The sequence below is a fragment of the Melitaea cinxia genome, chromosome 3 (assembly GCF_905220565.1).
Source record: "Melitaea cinxia chromosome 3, ilMelCinx1.1, whole genome shotgun sequence".
Lineage (NCBI taxonomy): Eukaryota > Metazoa > Arthropoda > Insecta > Lepidoptera > Nymphalidae > Melitaea > Melitaea cinxia.
In genome coordinates, this window is record NC_059396.1 from 15,487,043 (window position 1) to 15,513,387 (window position 26,345).

General features: G+C 30.5%; 4 protein-coding genes and 1 long non-coding RNA gene across 5 annotated transcripts; 3 read left to right on the forward strand and 2 right to left on the reverse strand.

Annotated features, from left to right (window-relative positions):
* The first annotated feature begins 1,897 nt into the window (after positions 1-1,897).
* On the forward strand, positions 1,898-5,146 carry LOC123669593 (39S ribosomal protein L3, mitochondrial). Its single transcript, XM_045603193.1, has 6 exons — positions 1,898-2,104; positions 2,507-2,588; positions 2,662-2,889; positions 4,125-4,420; positions 4,498-4,662; positions 4,736-5,146. Exons 1-6 carry the CDS (start codon positions 2,055-2,057, stop codon positions 4,986-4,988), a joined length of 1,074 nt encoding a protein of 357 aa, XP_045459149.1. The 5' UTR covers positions 1,898-2,054; the 3' UTR covers positions 4,989-5,146.
* Positions 5,147-6,233: 1,087 nt separating this feature from the next.
* LOC123669594 (basic proline-rich protein-like) lies at positions 6,234-8,727 on the reverse strand. The gene is made up of 2 exons (XM_045603194.1): positions 8,286-8,727; positions 6,234-7,690 (listed from the first exon to the last, which is right to left on the reverse strand). The coding sequence occupies exons 1-2, from the start codon at positions 8,505-8,507 to the stop codon at positions 6,566-6,568; spliced, it is 1,347 nt and encodes a 448-aa protein (XP_045459150.1). The 5' UTR covers positions 8,508-8,727; the 3' UTR covers positions 6,234-6,565.
* A 6,863-nt stretch (positions 8,728-15,590) lies between these two features.
* On the forward strand, positions 15,591-20,021 carry LOC123669595. Its single transcript, XR_006745776.1, has 3 exons — positions 15,591-15,630; positions 16,799-16,873; positions 18,597-20,021. It is a non-coding gene; the product is annotated as an uncharacterized LOC123669595 (long non-coding RNA).
* Positions 20,022-21,757: 1,736 nt separating this feature from the next.
* On the forward strand, positions 21,758-23,815 carry LOC123669598 (alpha-methylacyl-CoA racemase). The gene is made up of 2 exons (XM_045603196.1): positions 21,758-22,146; positions 22,230-23,815. Exons 1-2 carry the CDS (start codon positions 22,039-22,041, stop codon positions 23,253-23,255), a joined length of 1,134 nt encoding a protein of 377 aa, XP_045459152.1. The 5' UTR covers positions 21,758-22,038; the 3' UTR covers positions 23,256-23,815.
* On the reverse strand, positions 23,209-24,524 carry LOC123669597 (2-oxoglutarate and iron-dependent oxygenase JMJD4 homolog). Its single transcript, XM_045603195.1, has 2 exons — positions 23,995-24,524; positions 23,209-23,926 (listed from the first exon to the last, which is right to left on the reverse strand). The coding sequence occupies exons 1-2, from the start codon at positions 24,516-24,518 to the stop codon at positions 23,266-23,268; spliced, it is 1,185 nt and encodes a 394-aa protein (XP_045459151.1). The 5' UTR covers positions 24,519-24,524; the 3' UTR covers positions 23,209-23,265.
* Between the last annotated feature and the right edge of the window lie 1,821 nt (positions 24,525-26,345).

Genomic DNA, 26,345 nt, shown 5'->3' on the forward strand with positions numbered 1-26,345 from the left:
AGCACTGGTGTAAAAAAGTTTTATGTTTTTCATGTAAAAGCGACATAGCCTGCGACCGCATATCTTTGTTATGATAATGATCGTGGTTAGTTTTCCAAAGACATGGCAAATCCCTATACAATTAGATTACGTCCCTCCACACGTCTTTTTCTCGCTGGCTCATTTTTCTTGAAGAAAACAGAGCCAAACAAATAATATAATAAAACCAAACCAACTAACCACCAACTAACTGATTAATTGCTAAATGACAACCACTGACAAGACTAACCCCAGGTCAAATAGAGTAGACAAACGTCGTAATGTACCGACGTAAACAAAATGGTGGTCTAAATCGGCCCGACCTAGCTACACATGTCCCTGATTGCAGTTTACGGAGTGGGGAGATCGTGTGTCGGGCTGGCAGAACGACACTGCGGCCCTGCGACAGGGTGAACAATTAAAATATCGGCCCTGCATGCATACATACAATACGATCGGCAATGGCACTGCAAGCAGGGCCCTGCAGGCAGTGCTTTGAGTAGGCCCCTTAAAAATCAAAATTAAAAAAAAACAAACAAATATTTTCAAACTCCTATATCTTTCGATGTATACAATATTTTAAATTGCTCAAAGTGTTAAAAAACTGCTCAAGTTGCATTTATAATTGCTCAAGTATAGTTTGGAACAGATCCACTTCCCTTAATTTTTAAATAAATATAAATAGTTTGAACAAATAAAATATTGATATTTGTAAAAAAAAAATACTAATCGATACATTTTCAATAGCTCAATTCGACTACGTTGTCCTTTTAAATTGCTCACCTCAAATTATTTAATTACAAATCAAAAAAGTCGTTGAAAAATATTCTTTTATCAATATTTTCAAACTCCTGTATCTTTTGATGTATACAATATTTTAAATTGCTCAACGTGTTAAAACCCTGCTGAAGTTGCATTTATAATTGCTCAAGTACAGATTTGAACAGCTCCATTTTCCTTAATTTTTAAATAAATATATAAAGTTGGAACAAATTTATCGTTTATATCATAAGACAGGTGTACGCTGCGCGTGCGCATAGACAATGATGCGAAGCCAAAAAATTGCGGATATTCGTAATAAAAAAGATACTAATCGATAGATTTTCAATAGCTCAATTCAACTACGTTGTCCTTTTAAATTGCTCACCTCAAATTATTTAATTACAAATCAAAAAAGTCGTTGAAAAATATTCTTTTATCAATATTTTCAAACTTCTATATCTTTTGATGTATACAATATTCTAAATTGCTCAACGTGTTAAAACCCTGCTCAAGTTGCATTTATATCAAGTTGCATTTCAACTGTACTTGAGCAATTATAAATGCAACTTGAGCAGTTCTTTAACACTTTGAGCAATTTAAAATATTGTATACATCAAAAAGATATAGGAGTTTGAAAATATTGATAAAAGAATATTTTTCAACGACTTTTTTGATTTTTAATTAAATAATTTGAAGTGAGCAATTTAAAAGGCCAACGAAGTTGAATTGAACTATTGAAAATCTATCGATTAGTATTTTTTTTTTTTACAAATATAATTATTTTATTTGGTCAAACTATTTATATTTATTTAAAAATTAAGGGAAGTGGATCTGTTCCAAACTATACTTGAGCAATTATAAATGCAACTTGAGCAGTTTTTTAACACTTTGAGCAATTTAAAATATTGTATACTTCAAAAGATATAGGAGTTTGAAAATATTTGATTTTTAAAAAAAAATTGATTTTTAATTAAATAATTTGAGGTGAGCAATTTAAAAGGACAATGTAGTTGAATTGAGCAATTCAAAATCTATCAATTAGTATTTTTTTTATTACAAATATCATTATTTTGCGGGCTGGGGTGGGGTAGATGTATTTAAGTGTATATGTCTATGGTATCTATGGTATAAACCATGGGTCAACCATGGGTATAAACCTAGGGTATAAAGTTATAAACCATATAAAATAAACTGTCAAAGAAATAATGACATTAATTATGTACTAAATTTGGTTTTCTTAAAACGATAAAATATTCTTATTTAAAAAATAAACCATGGCTACTGCTAACATGAAACTCTTGTGCACCGTGTTAAACAAACTAAGGTTAGTATTTATTATATATAATATGCTAAATAACCTCAATTTACTATTATCAATATATATATTATTCGTGTAAATGGGCAACGATTTTTAGTTTTAACTTCCCTTAAGAAAAGGCCTATTAACAATTATAACTTACATAAGGTTTAATCGAAACTATTTGGTAAGACATAAAGAACCTTTATTTTAAAAATACATGTATATATTAGTTTAATAGCTATCTAGCTATCACTTATTTTGAGCAAACTTGTTTGGGCTACATATAATAATGAGAATTACAGTCCATTGTTTAGCTATGTTGTAAATGTTGTAATATAGTTACTGAAATTAAATCGTGAACTAACAATTACTATTTAATTATTTATTTTATATGTTATACAAAATAATAAGCATTTATTATTTCAGAATTGATCACATTTCATCAAGATCATTTAACTCTCCGCCAAGATTCCGGCCTCCTTATTGGTATTTGCCTAAAGAAAGAGTTGTATGTAATATACCTATATTTAAATTATACAGTTTATAAGATATTGTAAGACAATGCAACACTTTGTTTTTAGATGAGTGATGAAATGTTATCACCAGAAAATAAAGAGTTTTTAGAGGAAGTAAAGCAAGATAAATTAAATCTTCAATCCGCTTTAGAGTCTCCTTTAATAAAGAACGAAACACAGGAAACATTGCAATGGGACCCTAAAACACGTCGTACTGGCCTCATAGCAAGAAAAATAGGAAATTATCCATTGTGGTCAAAAGAGGGTAAAAAATTTCAAACCACATTATTACAGGTATTTTTTTTATCAAATTTGTAACTGCTAGGTATATAATTCCTGCCAAGAAAAAGATCAGTTGTCAGCAAAACTGTATTTGTTTGTTTAATGAAACAACTTTTTTGGTGAGTCCTCCCGTGACCATGGTTGCTGTAAAGTATCCGAAACGTCGGGAATCAAAAGATAATAATAAACCGCGATAAAATCCGAAAAAAGTTGTTTCATTAAATGAGTAAAATTCACGTAAACATTAGAAAACAATATGTATTTGTTTGTAATTCTATTACACTGCATTCTACAGGTGTATATAGACACAAACAAAACTAATTCCTTGTTGTAGTGTATAGTAGTAAAATGTGTAATTTTCTACCTTAATTATTAAGCTTTGAGAATACTAAATCAATCATTGGGCATACACAAAACCAATAATAATGTTTACCATATCGACACCAGATGTATCAATTAGCGTAAGGGACAAATTACAGTTTTTCAGGAGAGCCAAAAAACGAATTTTTCTTTCACATTATAATTTTAAAATTTACGAAAAATTAACAACGTATTTACTCCTCTGGCATCAACTTCTTTAAGATATCTAAAAAGGCATGTTGCTATTTCACAACTACCTCTTTTGCCATCTGCGTCTCCTCAAGTGTAATAATATCCGTACTGTGTCCTGCTTTCATAATTATCATTAGGGTTAAAGAGCGCATTTACCTTTTTCCATAACATAATAATGTAAGGGACTAATTCTGGAAAATTTCTAACTTTGAACGGTTTGAAGTAAAGTAAGGTACATGTTAATATAATTTTTGTGACTCAAGTTTAATGTTAGGGTCAAATAAATTTATGAATACGATTTAGTTTAATTTTCATTTGAAAAATAAAACTAAAGTCCGTTAAATCAAATTTTGTAGCAAAAATCGCTCGAGCAGGTCTGAAAATGTGTACTGAAAGGGACATTTTTGGAAAATTTTTGAATGATATCGATATCCTATGTATACCAGTCGATAGAGTGCAAAATACGAATCCAATGATATATTATATAACCCAATTTCAGCAAAATGTACACTTACCTTACACTAAGTACCTTACACTAAGTGATACTTCTGGTATCGATTTATTATTTACTATACTTATAATTACCATTATATGCGTTTATAAAGAAATTGTTTAACCTTGTGCCAAATCAGATAAGAGCATAATATAGTTGAATAATAATTATATAAAAATAATATTTCTATTATAATCAACAGGTTGTAGACAATCATGTCATAAAATATATACCACCAGAAGAGTTTAAGCCAATGAAAACATCTAAAATTGTTTGGAAAGAAAAACGAAGGTTAGGTTGTCTTCTAGTCGGTTCAGAAACAATAGACCCAAGTACAGTCACAAAAGAGTATTGTGGGCTTTTTAATAGTGTGGGAATGTTACCTAAGAGGCATTTATGCAGGTTTATGGTCTCTCCTCATGCTTCACTGCCTACTGGAACACCATTATTTGCAACACACTTTAGAGTTGGTGACTACGTAGACGTCAGAGCTAAAACGTTAGTATGTTTTTTGATTTAGATAAAATCGAAAATCAAGAATAACAAATTTTAATTTTCTTAATTTATGCATATAGAATGGATCGTGGATTTCAAGGAGTAATGAAGCGCTGGGGTTTCAAAGGAATGCCAGCATCTCATGGTGTTACTAAAACTCACAGAAGGCCAGGAAATATAGGTGCTGGAGGTGAAAAAGCCAGAGTATGGCCCGGAACTAAAATGCCAGGACACATGGGTAACAGGTAATTTTTTTTGCTTAATATAATTTTCGTTTTGTATATGATTCTTCTATATTTTAAACATGTGAATTTTTAGGTGGAGAACATTACGTGGCGTAAAAATTCTTCGCATTAATACAAAACATAATATTCTTTGGATGTTAGGTGTTGGTATACCAGGAGAGACTGGAGCAATGTGCTACTTATTTGATACAATATTGCCATTAAGAAAATTGAAGACACCCCCTCCTTTTCCTACACACCCACCCGCTGAGGATCTTCCTATAGAATATTATGATGACTCAATACACCTTTTTGAGGAACCCACAATAACATTTGAAGAATCCTAAGAATCTTAGAGCCAAATAATAAAAACAATCATAGCTCTTCTTTAAGTGTTTTAGTTTTTTGTTTATTAAATAAAGTTTAGTAAATAAAGTTAGTATTAGTTCATTGTTATATTACAATGTGTACACTATTTTATAAATAAATAAATATTTACACAATACACACATGGTCGTCTGTTCCTAAAGTAAGCAACTTAATGCTTGTGTTATACGTAACAGCCAACTAGTATATAGCTACATATATTTTTTTAACCGACTTCCAAAAAAGGAGGAGGTTCTCAATTCGACTGTATTTTTTTTTTTATGTATGTTACATCAGAACTTTTGACCGCGTGGACCGATTTCGACAATTTTTTTTTTTAATCGAAAGGTGGTGTGTGTCAATTGGTCCCATTTAAATTTATTTGAGATCTAACAACTACTTTTCGAGTTATATCTAATAATGCGTTTTTACTTGACGCTTTTTTCGTCGACCTACGTTGTATATTATACCACATAACTTTTTACTGGATGTACCGATTTTGATAATTCTTTTTTTGTTCGAAAGAAAATATCCCTAGTTTTGTACCATGATAAGGAAACCAGGATTTGATGATGGGATCCCAGAGAAATCGAGGGAAACTCTCGAAAATCCATATAACTTTTTACGGGGTGTAACGATTTTGATAATTTTTAATTTAATCAAAAGCTGATGTTTATCATGTGGTGAAATTCAATTTTTATCGAGATCTGATAAATACTTTTTGAGTAATCTTTGATAACGCGTAGTTACTTGACTATTTTTTCGTCGATCTACGTTGTATTACTTGTCGATGTAATTGAAGTCAGTTTTTTTTTTCGTTTGCCTGCAAACACAATTATTTTCGATAAACATACTTATAAATAATACATATATAAATAAATATTTATATTACACCCAGACTCGGGGTGGGAATCGAACCCACAACCCTCGGAGCATAAAGCAGGGTCACTACTAACTGCACCAACGGGCTAGACTCATACACTATTTTACAACTCAAATTTGAACAACATAAATAAACACCTAACAAATGAACTATTTTATTTTTCAAAACTAAAAAATACTAAAATCTTACAAAATTGCCTTAGAAAAATTTGTACTAACTTGTTTAGTTAATTCTACAAAAATATGTAGACATTGTAACAAATATTGGGAAGTGATGCTTAAATATTAAGACAGGTACGTGTTTAGTTATTTAGGCAAATGTAATAATTATAATGAGACAAACATTGTGTTTTTAATTATATTTATTATTTATTTCCTAGTATTGTAAATCCTAACATACATTAAAACTACAGCAATCTCAATAATTCTTACAATGTTAGTTTTTACTTATTTATTGAAAGTTCATTCAAACATTCTTTATTTCTATAGAGGCCAATTTTGTTCATTATAAATAACTGAAAACTACTCTAATATAAATTAGTAGTATGTAATTTTTGTTTGAAATCCATATTTTAAAAAGATAGATATTATGTAATGGTTCCAGTAAGATCAAGCAATTAATAATGAAGGCAACATTTCTTAACAACTGACTGCTTAGCTTAAAATATTACTATTACTATTGCTGATTAGGAGGCTGAAAGCCGTAGCCTGGATATGGTTGTGGTGCTCCAGGTGGAGGTGCACCAGGTGCAGGCGCACGAGCATAAGGATACGGAGACGGTGGGTATTGAGCAGGGGGATAGCCTTGTTGGTATGCATGAGGAGGATAAGCTCCACCTGCAGGAGGATAGTTTTGTGGATTTTGAGGATATGATGATTGTGGAGGCTGTGCAGTTGATACTGAAGGAGCTGGACTTCCTGGCTGGGATGAGGGATTAGAATACGGGGGTTGGGTTGCTGGAGGATAAGGAGATGGTTGGCCAGCTGGTGGATATTGCTGACTTGGAGGACCACTTTGTGGAGGAGCACCTGATGCAACTGTTGATGGAGGTAAATTATTTCCATGAGAACTAGAATTGTATGTTGGAGATTGAGCAGATGGTGAGCCATATCCTGTACTTGTAGGGTTCTGTGAACTATAGCCACTAGGAGGAGGTTGTGGAGAGCGATTGGGTTGTGAAATAGGTGTTGAACTATAGGCAGATGTTGGGGTTGTATTTGGGAATGGTTGTGATTGATATGGCTGGGGCTGGGATGTTGTCGAATTATAAGAACTTACACCAACATTGGGGTAATTCGGACCTGATTGAGGAGGTGGATAACCCGAACTTCCTGTGTATGCTGGTTGACTTGATCCACGCACTGGATATGGTGACCCCGCTGCAGCTGGGCTACCTGGTGGAGGTGCATAAGGTTGTTGACTCGAAGATGGGGGGTACCCAGGGCCTGGGTGTGTAGATGGAGGATAGTTATTGGGCGAAGTAGTAATGGGAGGTCCATAAGTTGAATTAGGAGGATAACCCTGTGGCTGTTGAGAAGGGTTAGGAGGTCCATATCCTTGCCCTGGAGGTCCATAGCCTCCCTGAGGTGGGTAAACACCTGGTGCACCTTGATACTGTCCTTGGTATTGGTTTTGTGGGTATGGCCTTTGACCATATGATTGAGTTGGTCTAGTTGGAGTAGATGAAACTCCAGAGGGTGGTCTGTATGGTTGCTGAGGTGATCCTGGGACTTCCGCTCCACTGGTAGGTGGGTTAAGTGGACCTTGTTGAACATTACCAGCAGCCAATTGATGTGGTGGCTGAAATAAAAAAAAAATAGTAGAAAATTTGCAGACAAACTTTTAACATAACAATAAAAAAGCTTTATATTTGATGCTAATGGTTGATAATTGCAATTTATTACGTGGGTCACTATGAACACTAAAACGAAATAAACTTACTGCTTAACTCTAAGAAATCGAATAAAGTACAAAACAGAGCTTTTAATATATATATATTGTATCGTATCGTATATCATTTTTCGTATTCAACAGAAGCATAGGCTATGATGTACATAACCGGCCTCTAAATTATGGGAGGTTAAATTATTGTTATTTCTGCCTCTACCTTAACTCCAGTGCTGCGGGAAGTGTACTCATGCCCCGTTCCACGACTTTTACACGTTATTTTCGAACAAACATACTTAAAAACGATCTCTACTGCAAGATCAACATACGATACGAATTGACTTTTAATGACTGACAAATACACTTTTAAACAAAATAACGCGTCCGACATATTATTCTAATAAAATTAGTAGCACTGCATGTTAGAATTAGGTATAGAAATTCGAAAAATACCCAAAACCGAATCGGAGCACCCCACAAATATTGCTTATATTCAATGTCTATTTACCGGTAAAAGAGCTTGAATATTCTGATTAGCATCTGCCACCGTTGCTAAATAAACCAAATTTCTATGTAAAACTTGTTGATATTGGTGGCATTCCATTAACTGTCCTTTAGCTTGATATTCTTGTATTGTTTGTATAAGATGTGCATTTTCATCTAACATTTTTTGGATTTGTGCTGGACTTAATTGAGGTCGATTCCCTCGCGGTGCAAAAGCAACGGACATTTTCACTCTTTAAAAACTTCACCGTCGTTTACACAAAGACACACAAATTGTATTAATTAAGTACTTGTGACCTTTACATAATATTGCTTATGAAACTGTATTTAATGATGTAAATATAGTATAAAGCGTTAGCAAACGAGGAAAAGACGAAAGTAAAAGTAAGCTTTTTTTATATTTATTGAGACTTTGTTGAGACTATTGAGGAGAGGTGCTAGTAAACTAAGTTGCAATTTGTGTTGCCATTCTCTGATTTCTCGGCAACTTCTCGATACAATTTACATCAAGTTCAAACTTCAATTCAGAATAATATTATTCGATTAACCGCGTAATATGATTGGATAAGCGGGCGCTACCTACTTGAGACAATAAACAAGAAAGTAAATAGCGTGTGTGTCAAATACATGGTAGTGTGTGTAATGTTTTTTTTTAATTGATTTAATGTACTTTGCATAATTTAAAAAAAAATATGAGCATTCTACACTTCTTCTCTATATAAACTATATGTGTGCGAAATTTCATACTTCTCCGTCCGCGTAAGTTTTGTAAAAAGGGTACAAAGTTTTTTCTTCACGTATTAATATATATGTCGGCACTTGCGCTGTTGTACGCAATAAGCAAGGAATTTATAAACAACAAATTCACCGATCACTTCACCTAGCACACCCTTCGATAGTCACCTACCTTCACCCATTATATTACTCGAGTTATTCTGTCGTGTATAAAACGATCGGAGCTTGGCAAATGGCACGATGCACTTGTTGTATCCTGCTAGTAGCTTAACCTAGACTCTTTAATAATTAATTTGTGCAAACGAATCAATTAATTGTTACATAACGATCTATAATTTGGCTAGGCAGGGCGGACAACTCCAGCAGTGAAGATGAGCGTTGATGCGCATCTCAAGGGGGCACACAAAAAATTAGGAAACTGAAATTTTTCTTCAATACCCGTGCGAAGCCGGCGCGAGATACTAGTTTAGTTATAAAAAGAGAAGTTAGATCACGTGACCAATAAAGAAAATCTGTGGCAGTGTGGTTTGACTTATTGGGCGTGTAATAAATCGTATAAAAATACTCAAGACTTGGCCTAAAGGTCTAGATACCAGGCCATAAACTCCAAAAAAAAAACTTATTGGGTGTGTTCCACTTTATACCCATGCATGGATTGGAGTAAAATGTTAATTCAATATGGATTCGCATAGTGCAACGCACTGATTATTTCCCGATAAAAATTTTAAAATATTAATAATTTATTATTGAGTTATTATAGCTCATTAATTCCTTTGGGTGCCATCTGCGCGTGTTATGCGCAGTCGATATGTATAAATAAAAATATTCAATACTGCTATTTTTAAGCCAAAAGTGGATTAGCACCCAATTTTGATTTTGATTTTTCTCAAAAACGAGGACACGCGCAAACAAATGTTACTGATCCTTTTTTTCATAAATTTTAACGTGGAATGTTATCATATGAAGAGTTTGGGGTAATTGAGAGGTAGGTGGTTGTTGTGTGTAAGGAGAGGCAGAAGGTGACATCGTGTAGCGTGTGTAGTGATGTTGAAGACGAGATAGATATTATTATTATTATTTTGGATACACATCTGTCCTTGTATTGCTATCTGTAACGGCATACTTTTAAGCTGTGCAACTACAGTTTTCCCAAATATATCAAACTCTGTCTCCGTTTGTATGGCGGGTATATTAATTGTGTCGGCAACGTTCTTTACTTTGTTGACCAAACGTTTGAGGTCCCGTATCGCTCTTTTATGAGGAATGGATTTTCTTTCTTCAAAAATATTACATTGATTGCGCGTTGGCGCAGCGGTCACAGTACAGACTGTTGCGCTGGCGGTCGCGGGTTCGATCCCCGCTCACGATAGATATTTGTATTGGCCATATAGATGCTTGTCATGGTCTGGACGTTCATGCTTGTGTATTGTGTGTGTTTTGGGATCCCCAACACAGTAGAAAATCCTACTGGGGCCGGTGAGTGTGAAGCGTTTATTTATTTAATTATTTATTTATTGAAGTTACTTGAACCTCATGAGGGTAATTTTTCTCAGCATAATGGTTGTGTTGTGGATTTGAAAGATTCTCTTCATCAAGATCATCATAATGAGGATCAAGCTTCTGTAAAATAAATACACATTTAACATTAATAATTTATTAGTTTTACGTATACCTAAAGACACCAAATGAAAAAAGGTAGAGCAAGGTTTCAGAAATTCTCGGAATTTTCCTGGTTGCTAAGGTGCTATATATCTCTGTATTGCACATTTGTAGCACTTCAAGCCTCGTGCAATAATTTAAATCATTTAATTCGAGGAATGTATAGGACATCTGTTCCAACTCCCGATTTTGTGCTCTGTTTTACTTTCTTAACCTGTTGCGAATATGTAGACCTCAAGTAGTGTAAGCTTCTTTACTTCCAAACCAAGGAATGTTCATGGCTGCGCTTATTTGTAGAAGTGACGCTTCTCGGGCTTTTATACAGGCACTTCAAGCGAATTATGACATGGCGGTTAAAGGGTTAAATTGACAATTTGACAGTGCCAAAGAGTATATATCGACGCGAGAAAGCAAACACGTAGTAACCAACACCCTTCGAAATATTTTTTTATTGCGTCATTAGAATAAGAAAAAAATTACGCGTCGAATGGTATATGTCAAGTAACTGTACGACTGATAATAAAAAATATAGGATTTTCAAAATTGCCATATTTTTTTCATTTTTGCACCAATAAAACGATGTAAATAACAAAAAAACAGGTATTATTTCTTACTCTGTTTCTTACGACAATTTGTTTTCTACAAAAAAAACTAATCTAAAAGTTACAACATCAATAATTCCATATCTAATGCGGGTTACTACAGTTTTGCTTCTCGTAAAATTATGGTCACTTGCGTTTAATACCTTTTAGTAGGTGAAATTTTTTTATCTTGTGATGCTTATAACGCTTTACACGGTTTATTTTATTTATTTTTTTCACTTTATTTACACCATTTACAAGGATCCAATGAAACAAGTAACTTTGTTTCACAACACTACTAAAGATTTTAGGTTCAACACAACGCATATATACTGAATAAGCTTGAGCGACTCCAGAATCTTTGTATAAGGTTCGTATAGTTCGTACTTTCCCTACTTTACTGTGTACTTTTCAATCCTGATGCCCCTCAATATCTTAAAGAACGGTTCACGTATCTTTGCAATTCCCATGAACGTTCCCTTAGATCTGATTCCAATTTACTTCTAAAAGTTCCTTCCCATAAATCCTCCTTCTATTATAATTCCTTCACTGCTAAAAATGTCCGCCTCTGGAATTCTCTTCCGCTTTCAATAAGACGTGCTTCTACTCCAGCCTGTTTTAAGCAACGTCTAAAGAAGTACTATATGTCCCTTAACATATAATAATATTCAGAATTTTAACATGCGTATTTTATATTATCAATATATATTTTACATTTATACACGTATATTAATACTATTTTGATTATTTATGTATGGATATTTGTACTTATATGTGTATGTGTATGAATTAATGAATCTATCATACACTATTTTTATTCATCCTTAAGAATATTGTACACTTCCTATCCGTCACTACTATATCATGTCCTGTGCCCAAAGGTTATCTGGAAGAAATCGCTCTTCAGCGATAAGATCGCCTTTGTATATTGTGAACGTTCTGAATTGAGAAGACTTTTCAGGATTTGAAGATATTGTGGAACACACATTCAAAAAAAACCAGAACATACAAATCTCTAAAATATCAATTGTTACATTCCGGAAGAAACACCCCGAAAAAATGTTCGTGAAAACCTCCATGATGCCAGATGCAGACACCAATGAAGTTAAACTCAGTGCGTTGAGCAATGCGACCCCAAAACAGAAGTTGTACTCTTCAAAGTTGCCAATTTGTCAAAAGAAATATACAGATTTAAAAAAAAATAGTAGAAAAACTGGTAATTCCGAAAAGATTCGCTAAAGAATATTTAGATTTTAAGACCAGCGCAAAAGTCAAAGATTGTTTACCTGACACCGATGCTGAAGACGATTATTGGTAATTATTTTCAGTTTATTGAAGCTTAAGAAAGTACTGATTATTTTTAATGGTTTGTAGGTTTTATTATAAAAAAAAAAATGTTTTTTATTTATTTCTATATTATTATGACAGGAACTGTTGATTGTTAATGTTTTATGGATAAATACGTAATAATGATTGTTTTAATTTCGATTTATGCAAGAAGGTACATCATGTTTTGTTTAGGTCTAATTGTAATTTTTTTTTCAAATATTAAATTAAACTGATTTGTATTCTTAAATTTAATTGGTCAAATTGTGGTTTAAAAAACGAAACAATATGTTAAAAAATACTCTTTGATTTTTTTAAATAAACATATCAAAAATACATTTATTTCTAGTATATACGTTTTATTTCTTTGACTCTTACTGCAGGCTGTTTAGCAACCTCAGTTCAATTGATTTACCTTTACTACAATTAGATTTTTCGGATTATGCAAAATAATGCTAGTTACTACGTACTGATGACAAAATATCAAACATTGTTCATTATTATGCGTTTTTATAGGTGATGTTACCTAAAGAAATGATGGTTACCACATTTTTGCTTTCCAAAAAAAAGTGCGATTTTCGTCGTTCCATACGTTTACTTACTTCAGTTACTACGTTTCAATGGATTGTAAAATATATTGTCAAATGTCGTAACCCACAAAATATTTTTTTAAATAAACTTTAGGTTAAATCCATTTAAGATAAGCTATTTAGCAAAAAATCATAAATATAGTGTCAAAAAATGGCAACTCTAGGTCCATAAATACGCAAGTTATGATCAGCGGGCTTACTCTTGAAACTCGATCCTATTTGAAATTTAGGATTGGGATCGAGAACTTGTCAATCGGTACTCTTGAACACTACACTAGCGCACGATTTGACTCAACTACAGTGAAATTTTACGTAACTAATAGAAATTGGGATTTCTCGATCTTATACATTTTTTGCACTCTTGACAATATTTTGACGTTGACTATCGACTTGGAAATCGTGTTTGGGATCGAATTTACTCGTTTCAATAAAGTTAACTTTTTAGTGTTCGATTGTGTATTTTAAAGTGTTTTTTATTATGATAATGGCGCGACTGGCGCTTATTTTTAACATATATTAACTATGTATACTTTTATATTATCAACAATATCACAATCACAGTATTTATTAAAATAAAACTAATTGCGTAACAATTAGTCTTTTATCCTCTTTTAACCTAAGGTAGCAATTTTTAAATATAAATCACAGTATTTATATCTCTAATATTTAAATATAAATCACAGTATTTAAGTCTCTAATATGTTTTAACTATATTAATAAACTTTTGTATTCACTAATTTAAGCTTAACACTGGTAAAATTGCAGAAATTATTACAGAAGTAAATAAAGAAAGAAGATAAGTTAATTATAAATATTAAATTAAGAAAATACGTAATTGAGATAATTTGAAATTTAGAAGTCTCAAAATTGCGTCAGCCATAAGCTTCTTTTTAACAACAACACACATTATGCAGAATGTATAATATATCTTGCGTTTTTATGCTTAAAAAATCAGTTTTAGGTTTAATTTAAGGAATTACAATATAAAAGATAATAATTAATTATTGGAGACACATTATAATTTAAAAAACATAAAATTTCATGAATTAAATTTTATTTTCTTATTATTTTTTATTATAATGGCTACACGAGAAACCGATCGTCAATTCGATTTCAATTTCAATTCAATTGAAAGCTCGATTTGGTCAAGAGTACCAAAATATTGCAGATTGGAACTGGAACTGTATTGAATTCGTGTTTTTGTGAGATTGGGATTGAAGTCAAGAGTAAGCCTACAGTAGGGCGACACTTTTTTTGCTATACTTTGTATACCAAACTTGAATTTTTATATAAATTGGCAAAATTGTACGTCAAAATGAAAAAATTTAAACGTCGGAAACGTCGTAATTGTCAAATTTTGACTCGAACAATTATTTCCTAACCGCCATATTATATTGCAACCACCGAGTAACCACGCCCGGAATTGTGGATTTTTAGTTTTTTCTGCATATATATTTTCTGAGCCTTAATACTTTATTGTGAGAATATTATTCGTCGCTTCTAGGGATTTACTATGGGTTTTATTTGACCCTGAATCATTGGTCTTTTTGGTCGAACGAAGTAATTTTGCTTTTGAAAATAAGTTCTTAATATCTATATCAACAGAAAATAATAGTATTTTATAGTTATACCTATATTTTTATTACTTATACTATATTTTTCTGTTTTCATTCCTTTAGAAAATACAGTGAAACGTAATGTGAGATATCAAAAATGTACTATTTGTGGTCTAAAGGGGACCCCTGGACTGGAGCCAATGTATTTTTGAAGAAGTTTCCACTTGATCCAGATCGGTTAGTGTAAATATTACTATGCTCTGTGGTGTTAACAATAGAACAATACAATATTTAAATAAATTCTACTTAAAATCTTTATAATAGTAAATAGCTAACTGTAGTAATAAAGTAACATTAAAGTATTATACATACTTATGTATACTAGAAAACTAGTTGTAGACTATGTAAAATTTAAACTTTTAATTTAAATTGACGATTAAAATTCTACTCTCAGGTGTCGTTCTTGGGTCAAAGCAGTTGGGAATGAAGACTGCTTACATACCCGTTAAAAAATTGCATGAAATTAAATATTTGTGTGGATATCACTTTGAAAAAAAGTATTTTAATACAAAGGGCAATAGATTAATTAAAAATGCTTTTCCAACATTAAATTTGCCACAACCATTGGATGACAGTCTTTTGGTAGATTTTCCTTTATATGGTGAAGAAAAAGAAAAATCTCAAGTCTTGAAAGGTGCAAATTTTTTTTATATGTTTATGATAATTATAAATTACATTACAATTATTTTTTCTCAATGTTCTTGTTTAGCTATTTGTCTAGCCTTATTTCTGGTTCATAATATGTTAATTGATGTTAATGATAAATTCTTTTTTATTTTCTAGTTTTCAAGATATAACAAATTCAGAGAATGTGCAATGGAATGAAAATATTTTATCTAAAAGTGAGTAAACTACTTTATTATATTATATTTATTTGTTATGTTGTTAGAAGTAACAAGTGTTTTTAAGAGGTACAGCATCTTGTTAGTTCATGTTTGGTTATGTAATATATTTTTAATGATGGATAAAATTAAGATTTTTATTGTTAATTAAATGAACTTACTTATAATTTTAATAACTTGCTGTTGCAAGTCTTATACATTTTTAATAAATGACAAAAAGTTTTCTTGAAAACAATGTCTTGTTTCCAAAACTCTGTCTTACTAAGTATGTACTGGAAATTAAAAAAATAAATAAAGATGAGATTATATAAAAGTCATACAAATGTTCACAATTGTACTGTATAGAAAAAGATAATTTTTAAATATATTTTGTACTGATAATGGCAGTACAATCTCAGTTGTAATAAATATCATATAATAGATTATTGTTAGTCAATGTTCTAAAAAATCATCTGACATATATTTAATTTATTATTTATACATTTACCTAAATAATATTGGCCCTTAGATATCAGATATCTAAGTCTGATTGATATACATATCGCTGATAAAATGAGAGATATATGTAAAACACTTTCTGAGAATCTTTAATATCTTTTAACACATATATGCAACGATTCACAACATATGATACAAATGATCCAATGCAGTATAAGATTTTTAGTTTTATTTTTCTATAAAATGATTATGAATAACACCTTCGGAAAATAATCATTTTCATCTTCTATATAACAAGATAAGTAATCATTAACTTTAATTTTAAAATAAAAATAATTTCATATCAAATTTATACTATTAGTATAAAGCTGAAGAGTTTGTTTTCTTGAACGCGCTAATCTCTGGACTTACTGGACCAATTTGAATTTTTTTTCAGTATTTGATAGCCCATTTATCAAGGAAGGCTAGGGCTATAGGCTATATATTATCACGCAAAGACCAATAAGAGTGGAGCACCAATGAAGAATGTTTCAAAATCGGATTTTTTCCTTCTGAGACCTTCCCCAGCTAGCCCAAAGTAACTATTCCACGCGGACAAAGTTGCGGGTAGAAGCTAGTAGAAAATAAAATTCAAATAATTTAAGTGTGAGTAAATAATGGAAAATGTAAAAAAAAAATTAACAAGTAATAGATACTAGATATATTTAGATATTGTACTACTATTTTTCAGATGCTGAATACAGCTTTCTCCCTTTGCCCTCTACTTCGCAGGCACCACAAGGACTTACTTTTGAAAAAACACTAGGTAAGAATAACAAATGAAAATTTCACATTTTTGAGTACATAAAACATCAACAAGTAACATGTCTACTATAAGCATATAGCTAACTAGCATTTAATTTTATGACACAAGTTCACTTTATTATATAAAATATTTCTCTAACTGTATATGTTACTACATAGATAATTATAAGCAACTAAAACATTTTTATGTATTAATTTTTTTTTAAATGTTTATTTGTTTCAAAATTGAATTTTATACATTTAGATGAGTAGCCTGTTATTCCAGTTGTGCTGGTTCTATTTTCTGCTCCGGGGGTTGTAGGTTCGATTCCTGCCTGAGTCTGGGTGTATTACTATACATAATTATGTTATAATTTATATATATATATGCATGTTGGTTGTTGTCTATAAAACAAGTGTTAAGTTGCTTACCTTAGGAAAAGACAACCGTGTGTATGTGTTAAAGATATTTATTTATTATTGTTCACTTTTATCAATGTAATTACAGTTTCCCAGAATGAATCAGTAGAAAATGTTAAAGTTCCTGTTCGCAACTATGAAAGAATTGTGGGAAAACCTAATAGAAATAGAGGTATAATTTTCAACAATCTTTTAATGTAGCAAAGAACGTAATTCAGTATAGTTCTTTGTAGCCTACTCCTTTTTAAATTATTTTTATTGAAATTATTTTCAAATCATAATTTACAACTTCAACTACAAGGGATTAAGTTGTGGTAGTTTTTAATGTAGTTATGTGGTAGACTATGTAAATAGTAGTAGTTAGTATCTATCCATAATATATATATATATATATATATATACACTGCAGGCCAATATATAATGCCAATATATATGTATATATGCCCTGAATATTGTTATAAAGAAAAAAAAAAACATTTATTCTGTTGCACATAACATTTATTACTATTACAGTGTGTTAGTTTAATACATTAATATAATCTATGAAAATAAAGCTAATCCGAAGTGGTCTCCATTGGCTGCAATACACTTAAAAGTTGAGGCCAGTTATTAATAGAAGCACACACTCTTTCTATGGGAAAATTATTTATTTCATTATACCTATGAATAGCCCGGTACACATTTGACTAATATCAAGCATATGAGAGTCAAATCAATTTTTAATTATACTGCTTCAATAATTTACATTTTATAAATCAAAAGTTTGCTTAGTTTTGTTAAATATGCATTAACATTAATGTTTAACAGTTTCATTTATCTATATTTTATACATTTATATTTATACATTTATATATATTTCGATATTATACTATTAAAGTATGGTATAGTTTAAAAAATAGAATGACAAAATAATTTATTTAGATATAGCTCTTTCCTTAGTAATCAAATACGTATATTTTATTGTTATAATATTTCAAGTAAATTGAAGAAAAAGGAAAAAAAATAATAATTACATTCAATGATTCCAATTGTATCATGCAATGGGCATTCCTTTGTCGTATACTTGTGTTATTATTTAAAGCAAAATTAAATACATATTAAACTGTAACGATCACTAATAAAATATATCAATATTAGCGTTGTTTAATATTGAAATAAAAATAATAAATGTATCTTAATATAATAAAAGCAATAAATTATTTTATAATATTATATTTAAGTAAAAATTTATGAAATTAAAGGAATAGATCACATTATACATAATATTGTATACTTTCAACACAAAAAAATGTATATATAATAACAGGATTTTTTTTAAATTTCAGATTCTACATTAACTGAACGTGAGAAGATCCTGCTGAGTCATTTGACTCAAACTTAATTAAGCTTAAAGCGTTTGGCAGTCGAAATGCGAACTGTGAGGAAGACACTAATAAATTGTTTGTAGCTTATAACGATATTAGCGGGGTCCGCACTGACATGCCTAATAGAAATAATAATTATGACATTCAAGTTGTTGATGAGATAGTTTATCCTGTTTTGTCTTTGCCCAATGAAATCGATTTCTTTTTATATGAAAATGATTTATGTAACTTTTTGGAGCAGCCAGTATTATATGTTAGTGGTTATTTAGCTGCAAAATTATTAGATAGAACGAAATGTCAGAAATGTAAAGATTCGTTAAAAGTTGATAAACCAGTAGACAACTTAAACAATTATATTAGTTTTAAAGAATGGTGGAAAGATTCGAGCTCATTGTGCTTGCCTTCTGAACCTTTATGTCATTTTGTAAACAAGAGCCAAATTCATTTCAAAGCTATTATATCTCAGGACTTACAAATTAAAAATATAAAGCAGTAGACTAGTTTGCAATTAAGTAATGAGCATTTTATAGAAAAAAACAAATCAATTAATTCATAATCTTTGTTTATTATTCATTAGAAAATCATGTAAAGACAAAAATATACAATTAGAATAATGTGATCAAGACAAAGCTTAGATAACAATTTTTAAGATTCTTGTTGAATATTTATATTTATATTGTCTGTACTATAAAACAATGTTTGTAGAAAACATACATATTGGCAGTTCTTCTTGACATCTAATGTCTTTGCAATGTTTTTCGTTTTCCAAGTTTTTAAATGTGTATATTTTACCTTAGAAACAAAAAAAAAATTTCCGCTGTGGCTTCGCCCACATAGATTACGCGATTTTCGCTATTTCGTTTTCTCCCATAATCCGCTGTTCGTTTATCCACATACCATTAAATGGCGTACATGGAATTGTAGCATCCCGTGAAAGAATTTTTAAAATCGGTAGTACTTTATGGAATTACCTACTACAAACATTTAATAATACAAAAATAAGAATTTAGAAGATTACTCTAAATATGTTCTTATTATGTTTGTAAATCATTATGTTTTTTATCTGTATGCCTAGGATCATTATATAACGCTTTTCAGAATTGTTTTTACTTAGACAATATCTGTAAATATGTTTATGTTATGTTTGTTTGTTATTTACTGTATGTCGGATCGTTACATATGTAACGTTTAAAAATTTTAGATTTTTGTGAATATGTTATGAGTCAAATTCATCGTCTTGGTTGTTATTGATTGATAATTACTGTTTTGCGAGATCATTTCATTTGTATCACTTTTTAAGAGTTGATTTTTTTGTGACTATGCTACGTTAAGTGTTAAATCATGTTGTTTGTTAATTTTTGATAATTACTATTTGTTACTATTTAAGTTGTTTTGTTAATATTTTTTTTATGCTTTAAAATCACCTTTTTTGTTATTGGCTGACAATTACTATTAGAAACTATTTAATTTGTTTTGTAAATGTTTGTTATGCTTTTAAATCATCTTTTTTGTTATTGTTACTTACTGTTCCGCGGGTTGCAGGTTCGATTCCCGCCTGAGATTGAATGTACTACGTGTATATATATATATATATATATATATATATATATATATATATATATTATTTCTGTTTATTTATTTCAAAAAATGTACAGTCAGTTGTTACCTGTAACACAAGCATTAAGTTGCTTAACATAGGAATATATGACTGTGTGTATGTTATAAGATAATAATAATAATAATAATACACTTTATTGTACACCAAAAACAGAAATAATACATATCAAAGAAAAAAAAAAAAGATATTTATTTATTTATTTTAATTTGTTTTATAAAGAAGTTTATGTTATGTTTGTAAATCATCTATGTTATAAAATTTATATTATATTTATTCATATTTATTGATTTTAATTTGTTTTATAAATAAGTTTATGTTATGCTTGTAAATCATCTATGTTATAAGATATTATATTATATTTATTTATTTTAATTTGTTTTGTAAATAAGTTTATGCTTGTAAATCATCTATGTTATAAGATATTATATTTATTTATTTTAATTTGATTTATAAAGAAGTTTATGTTATGTTTGTAAATCATCTATGTTATAATTAAATATTAATTAATATCTTAATAATTAAGAATTTGTTTTGTTAACATGTTTTTTATGTTTTAAATCATTTTGTTTGTTATTGTTTGATAATTAATAGTTGTTATTATTTAATTTGTTTTGTAAAAGTGTTTGTTATTGTTTGATAATTACTATTTAATTTGTTTTGTAATGGTGGATTAAGCTCCGATCCTTCTCCTACTTGAAGAAAGAGGCCTAGAGTGTGCTGAGAGCTGTGGGATGTATCGCAGTATGTTTACGAAAATATAAAATTTGTTTGTTAGCTGTTGTGATCGACATGCCTTCAATAATGTAACTTTTTTGTATAACAGCTTTAAATTTGAAAAGACTACCGAGAGTTTTGTCCGGCTTTTTTTCCTCTCGGCCTACACTAGGAACATTAGGTTAAATAATTTGTTGTAATATTTATTTTATAAAGCCGATGACATAATAGATAGGTGATGTCTACCCAGACACTAGTGATCAGGGCAAAATAATATGTTTGTAATGTTTAATTGTAACAATTACCTTCATTTCTGTTTAAAATGTAGATTTTTTTTCGCTGGTTAAATGTAGTAGTACCAAGAAATTTAGTAGTAGTGTAGTATATACCAAGAAGTTTTAAATATACATTATATATATACAAAAAACCTTTTATTTTAAATAAAATTTATAAAATTAAGAACCCTGTGCTCAAAAAGTATCGATAATTTTATCGACTAATTTATCGACCTTTTTCCACACTATTATCGATTTCCGGTAGGATAACAGTAACAACACTATGCTTCATTATTACCAATTTAACGAAAAAATAGAGCTCAACCACAAAGTTGGTACTTGAAGTATAGCAAAACCTTGAACCCGGAGCTCGACCGTGTCTATGGAGTGACACCTCTTTACTTATATACTCTTTGGTTATGATTAAAATTTAAAAAAACAAAAAGTTTTTCTGCTCTGGTGAACAATTGTACTTTTGTGGATTACTACCTGTTCGCTTTCTAGCGTCGATATAGAAGTATGACGAAGATTTCAAATTTTTAATTGTTTTCTTTTAGGTGTGTTTTTGGTACACTTTGCCGGCCTCACCCTAATAATATTTCTACTCCAAATATACATGTAGCTCGAGATTTCGAAAAATCAATTGACATTTAGCTACGGCAGACGACAGTAGAGTAGATAGATGAGTCTACTAGTGTAGCGTAGTAGACTTTGACCACACTTATTTATAAATACTGTTGTTACCTACGTATTTTATCAATTTGAAAAGTAACATATTGACAATTACCAAATAAATATGGCATTAAGAGGAATAAAAGTGATAGAAATGATAGGATTAGCTCCAGGTCCTTTTTGTGGTTCTATACTGGCAGATTTTGGTGCAACGGTTACTGTGGTCCAAAAGGTGTTTTCAGTTTTAATATATAAGTTAAATGTTTGTTGATTATCTTTACTAACATTCAATTATTTATTTTTTTTACATTTTAGTTAGATCCATCTCCTGTAGACCTGATGTCAAATGGAAAAAGAACAATTTCCATCAATTTAAAACAAAAAGAAGGAGTCAAAATATTAAAGAAACTGTGTGCTAATTCCGATGTCCTGTTAGATACCTATAGACCTGGTGTTCTTGAAAATCTGGGACTAGGTCCTGACATACTGTTAAAAGAAAATACTAAATTAATATATGCTCGACTAACAGGATATGGTCAAAATGGTTACTTTAGTAGTAAGGCAGGACATGATATAAATTATGTTGCTATGTCTGGAGTACTTTCTAAGCTTACCAGAAATGGAAAACCTCCACAGCCACCGATAAATATTATAGCTGATTTTGCTGGTGGAAGTGTTCTCTGCGTTCTTGGAATCCTCCTGGCATTACTAGAAAGAACTAAGTCAGGAAAAGGTCAAGTCATAGATGCGAGTATGACAGAAGGTGCTGCATATGTAGCATCATGGCTGTTTAAATCACATAACACAAATTTGTTTAGTGGAGACCCGGGTACAAATTTAATTGACGGTGGCTATCCCTTTTACACAAGTTATAAAACCAAAGATAATAAATTTATGGCCGTTGGTGCACTGGAACCAAAATTTTATTCTGATTTTCTAAAAGGATTAAATTTATCTGCAGATATGTATACACAGGGTGATGTGGATATCTGCAAAAAGAAGTTTGAAGAAGTTTTCTTAACAAAGACACAAGAGGAATGGTGTGCAATTTTTGAAAATTTAGATGCTTGCGTAACTCCAGTGTTGAGTATGGATGAGGTTGACACCCATATTTGTAACTCATCAAGAAAATCATTTTATAAAAATGAAAATAATTTCAATCAGCCAGAGCCTGCTCCTAAGTTATCTGCCACACCTGGTGTAGCAAGTGGTAAACAAATATTACCCAAACATGGAGAACATACAATGACAATATTGAGAGAATTAGGATACACAAATTTAAAAATACAAGAGCTTATTAAAAATAATTGTATATATGCTCATACCAATTCACATTTATAATTAATAATCATTATTCTATCGATTCATTAATATAATGTTCAATCTTCAACAAATTTGGTGCTAATTCGGGTGATAGACTATTATTAAGAAATAGGTAATGGTTTTTTATCAACTTAATTATTTTTAAAATATTTTTTAAATCAAAAATGATATGGTTTTTTTGAAAATGATAAGTATTGAATAATACAAGTTTATCTTTGTTTACATGGTTTAACCTCTTTTGAGCAATATGAATGATGAATTTTATAAATGATTCAAAATCCATACCAAAGACAGAATTTAATATAAGTTGACATTGGGATGTGAATTCTGGGGTTTCTCTAAACTCTTCAATTTCATGTTCAACTGAATTTAAATTTCTTTGTAAAGATCTCCATACAATCTCAATATTACTTGCATTAACAAAATTATGGTTTATTGAAATAGTATCTATTTCGTTAGATACTTGATGGTGCCATCCAGAAGGAACGAAAATTCCATCATCTTTTTCTTGAATAACTTCAAAATATCTTATATTCTCATACTGTTCAGGATTAAAAAGTAAAGGTAAATTTCCCAAAGGATCTTTTAATTTCTCCTCTTCTCCTGGTGGTAGTAAAATCCATTTCTTTCTACCAACTACATTAACTGACCAACTATAAGATGTGTAGACATCGGCATGAAACGGTGTCCTGAAAAAAAGTTTAATAAGCTAAATTATAAACACAAAATCTAGTTTTAATATGCTACAATAACAAACCAAGTATTTCCAGCTCCAATATAAACAAACATGAAGTCGTCATCATGATTGTCAATAGCATATTCATTGAGCCAATCAGATGCAAATATTTCTGGTACTTCGTAAAAGTAGTCATCAAGTTTTAGCCTCCTAAGGTGCCAGTCTTTCAGATAAAGAAGCTTTTCTCTACTCTTACTTTTTAAATAGTTCATGTAATCTTTTACTTTCATATCACATTTACACTGAGTGTTATAGTTAATTTTATCACAGTCAGCAACAGGAGCCTCTAATTCACCATAATGATCAATAAAATAATCATAATTTATTTCATCGTCTTTTATCCAAAATTGGGAACATTTCCAAGTTTTAGTTATATTTTTAATGATACAAGGAATATTTCGTAACAAGTATTCTTTAAAAAAATAATCATATTTCAGATCACTGTTATCAAAGGATTGTATTTCACAATTAGAATAATTGTGTTCTGTAAAATCACTATATTTCACATCTAAGGTAATGTCAATTTTTCTTTTTTCTCCACTCATATTTAATCAAGACTATTAATTAAAAATATATATATTGAAATTTTTATAATTATGTAATAATACTATAATAATAGTTTATCAAATTGAAAAAACACAGGTTTAGTTGAATTTAAGGTTAATGGTTAAAAAAGTACTGTTTTCTGTTATGTTATACTAATGCAACAAGATTGTAACATGTTACGTTTGGTAACAACAACAAGATCGATTTTATTGGAGAAACTATAAAAAAGAAAAACATAAGCCAGTTCCATGTCAGTTTTTTCCTAATGGCCTCCTGTCAAAGAATATAGTAGGTACTCTCTACCGAGAGCCTGCTAGTTATTTTACTCTTTGTTAATCTTAATGACCAATTAATGGCTTTTAGGATGAGCGGGAAACTTGAACGCGCGTGGTTGTTTTTTCTTACTACTATTAAAATTAAACTTTCATTTAAAAAATTCCACTCCCATAGATTGTATTAACTCTAAAAATGATTTTACCAAAATATCAGATTTTGTAGTCGATAAAAATCAAACCACAAATAATGTTTTCAAAATAATGTTTTTTTACAGTTTTAATGACAAAGAATAATAATTTATCATTCGACAATCGACAGTTCCTTTTCTTTTTAAATCTAATTTTTTTAATATTCAAAATTGACAGTTCATAGATAACGAGCCGGTAACCTTCGTGGTCGCTCGTGTTGCCCGCGTTACATCCTCCTCCTCCAAATCACTATTTCGCCCCCATAGAGCAACACGGAGGGGAGTGGCCATTGCGTTTGTTACCGATACAAAACTTTCTGTCATTTTTTGCGGGGGGAAATTACACACATGCACACTTTATTTAAATCCCACACAAAAATAATCGTCTGTAACTACGAAACTCACACATACTAAATTAAAATCACACTTACATTTTTCACACACACATAGATACATTCTGTGTTATTACAGTATAATGACACGCCGCAACTACACTGAAAAGTTGCTAACAGCCGTGGTTGTAATAACTGTCGATATGCATTATCGATAAATTCAACTACTCCGTTAGGGAAATAATGTTTTTAAAGTGATACAAAGGTAAGATATTATTATGAAAATAGACTTAATTTATTATATACTACAAATCAAACATCTTCATGTAAAATAAACGATTATAAAGAGTAAAGATTTGATTGTTTGTTTGTTAGCATTGAATAGGCTCCGAAACTACTGGACCGATTCAAAAAATTATTTCACCGTTGAGAAGCTACATAATCCTTGAGCGACATAGGTTATACTATATTTTCAAAAATATTAGGGATCCTTACTAAAACTCCAATAATGTAACCTAAGGGATAAAAAAATAACATCAAAAATTCCTTACATTGCGTACGCTGCAAAAACTAATGATAATAGAAATATATAATGTAGTAAGACTTTGTACAACACATTATCTACAATAATTGTATTTGCTCGCAAACGAAAACAAAACTGACTTCAATTACATCGACAACTAATATATACGTAATATATACGCGTTATCAAAGGTTACTCAAAAAGATGTTATCAGATCTCGATGAAATTTAAGCGCAACCACATGATAAACACCAGCTTTCTATTAAATTAAAAATCATCAAAATTGGTCCACCCAGTCAAAAGTTCTGAAGTAACATACATAAAAAAATACACTCGAATTGAGACCCTCCTCCCTTTTTGGAAGACGGTTAAAAAGTGTCGCGACAGCATATGTCTAACTATTATAATTATGTCACAATACGTTTGGTGCAACGTTGTTGTGCCAAAAAATGCCAGTCTACAATAAACGATTTAAAATTAACCCAAATTTTGAGGAGTTGATGATGTA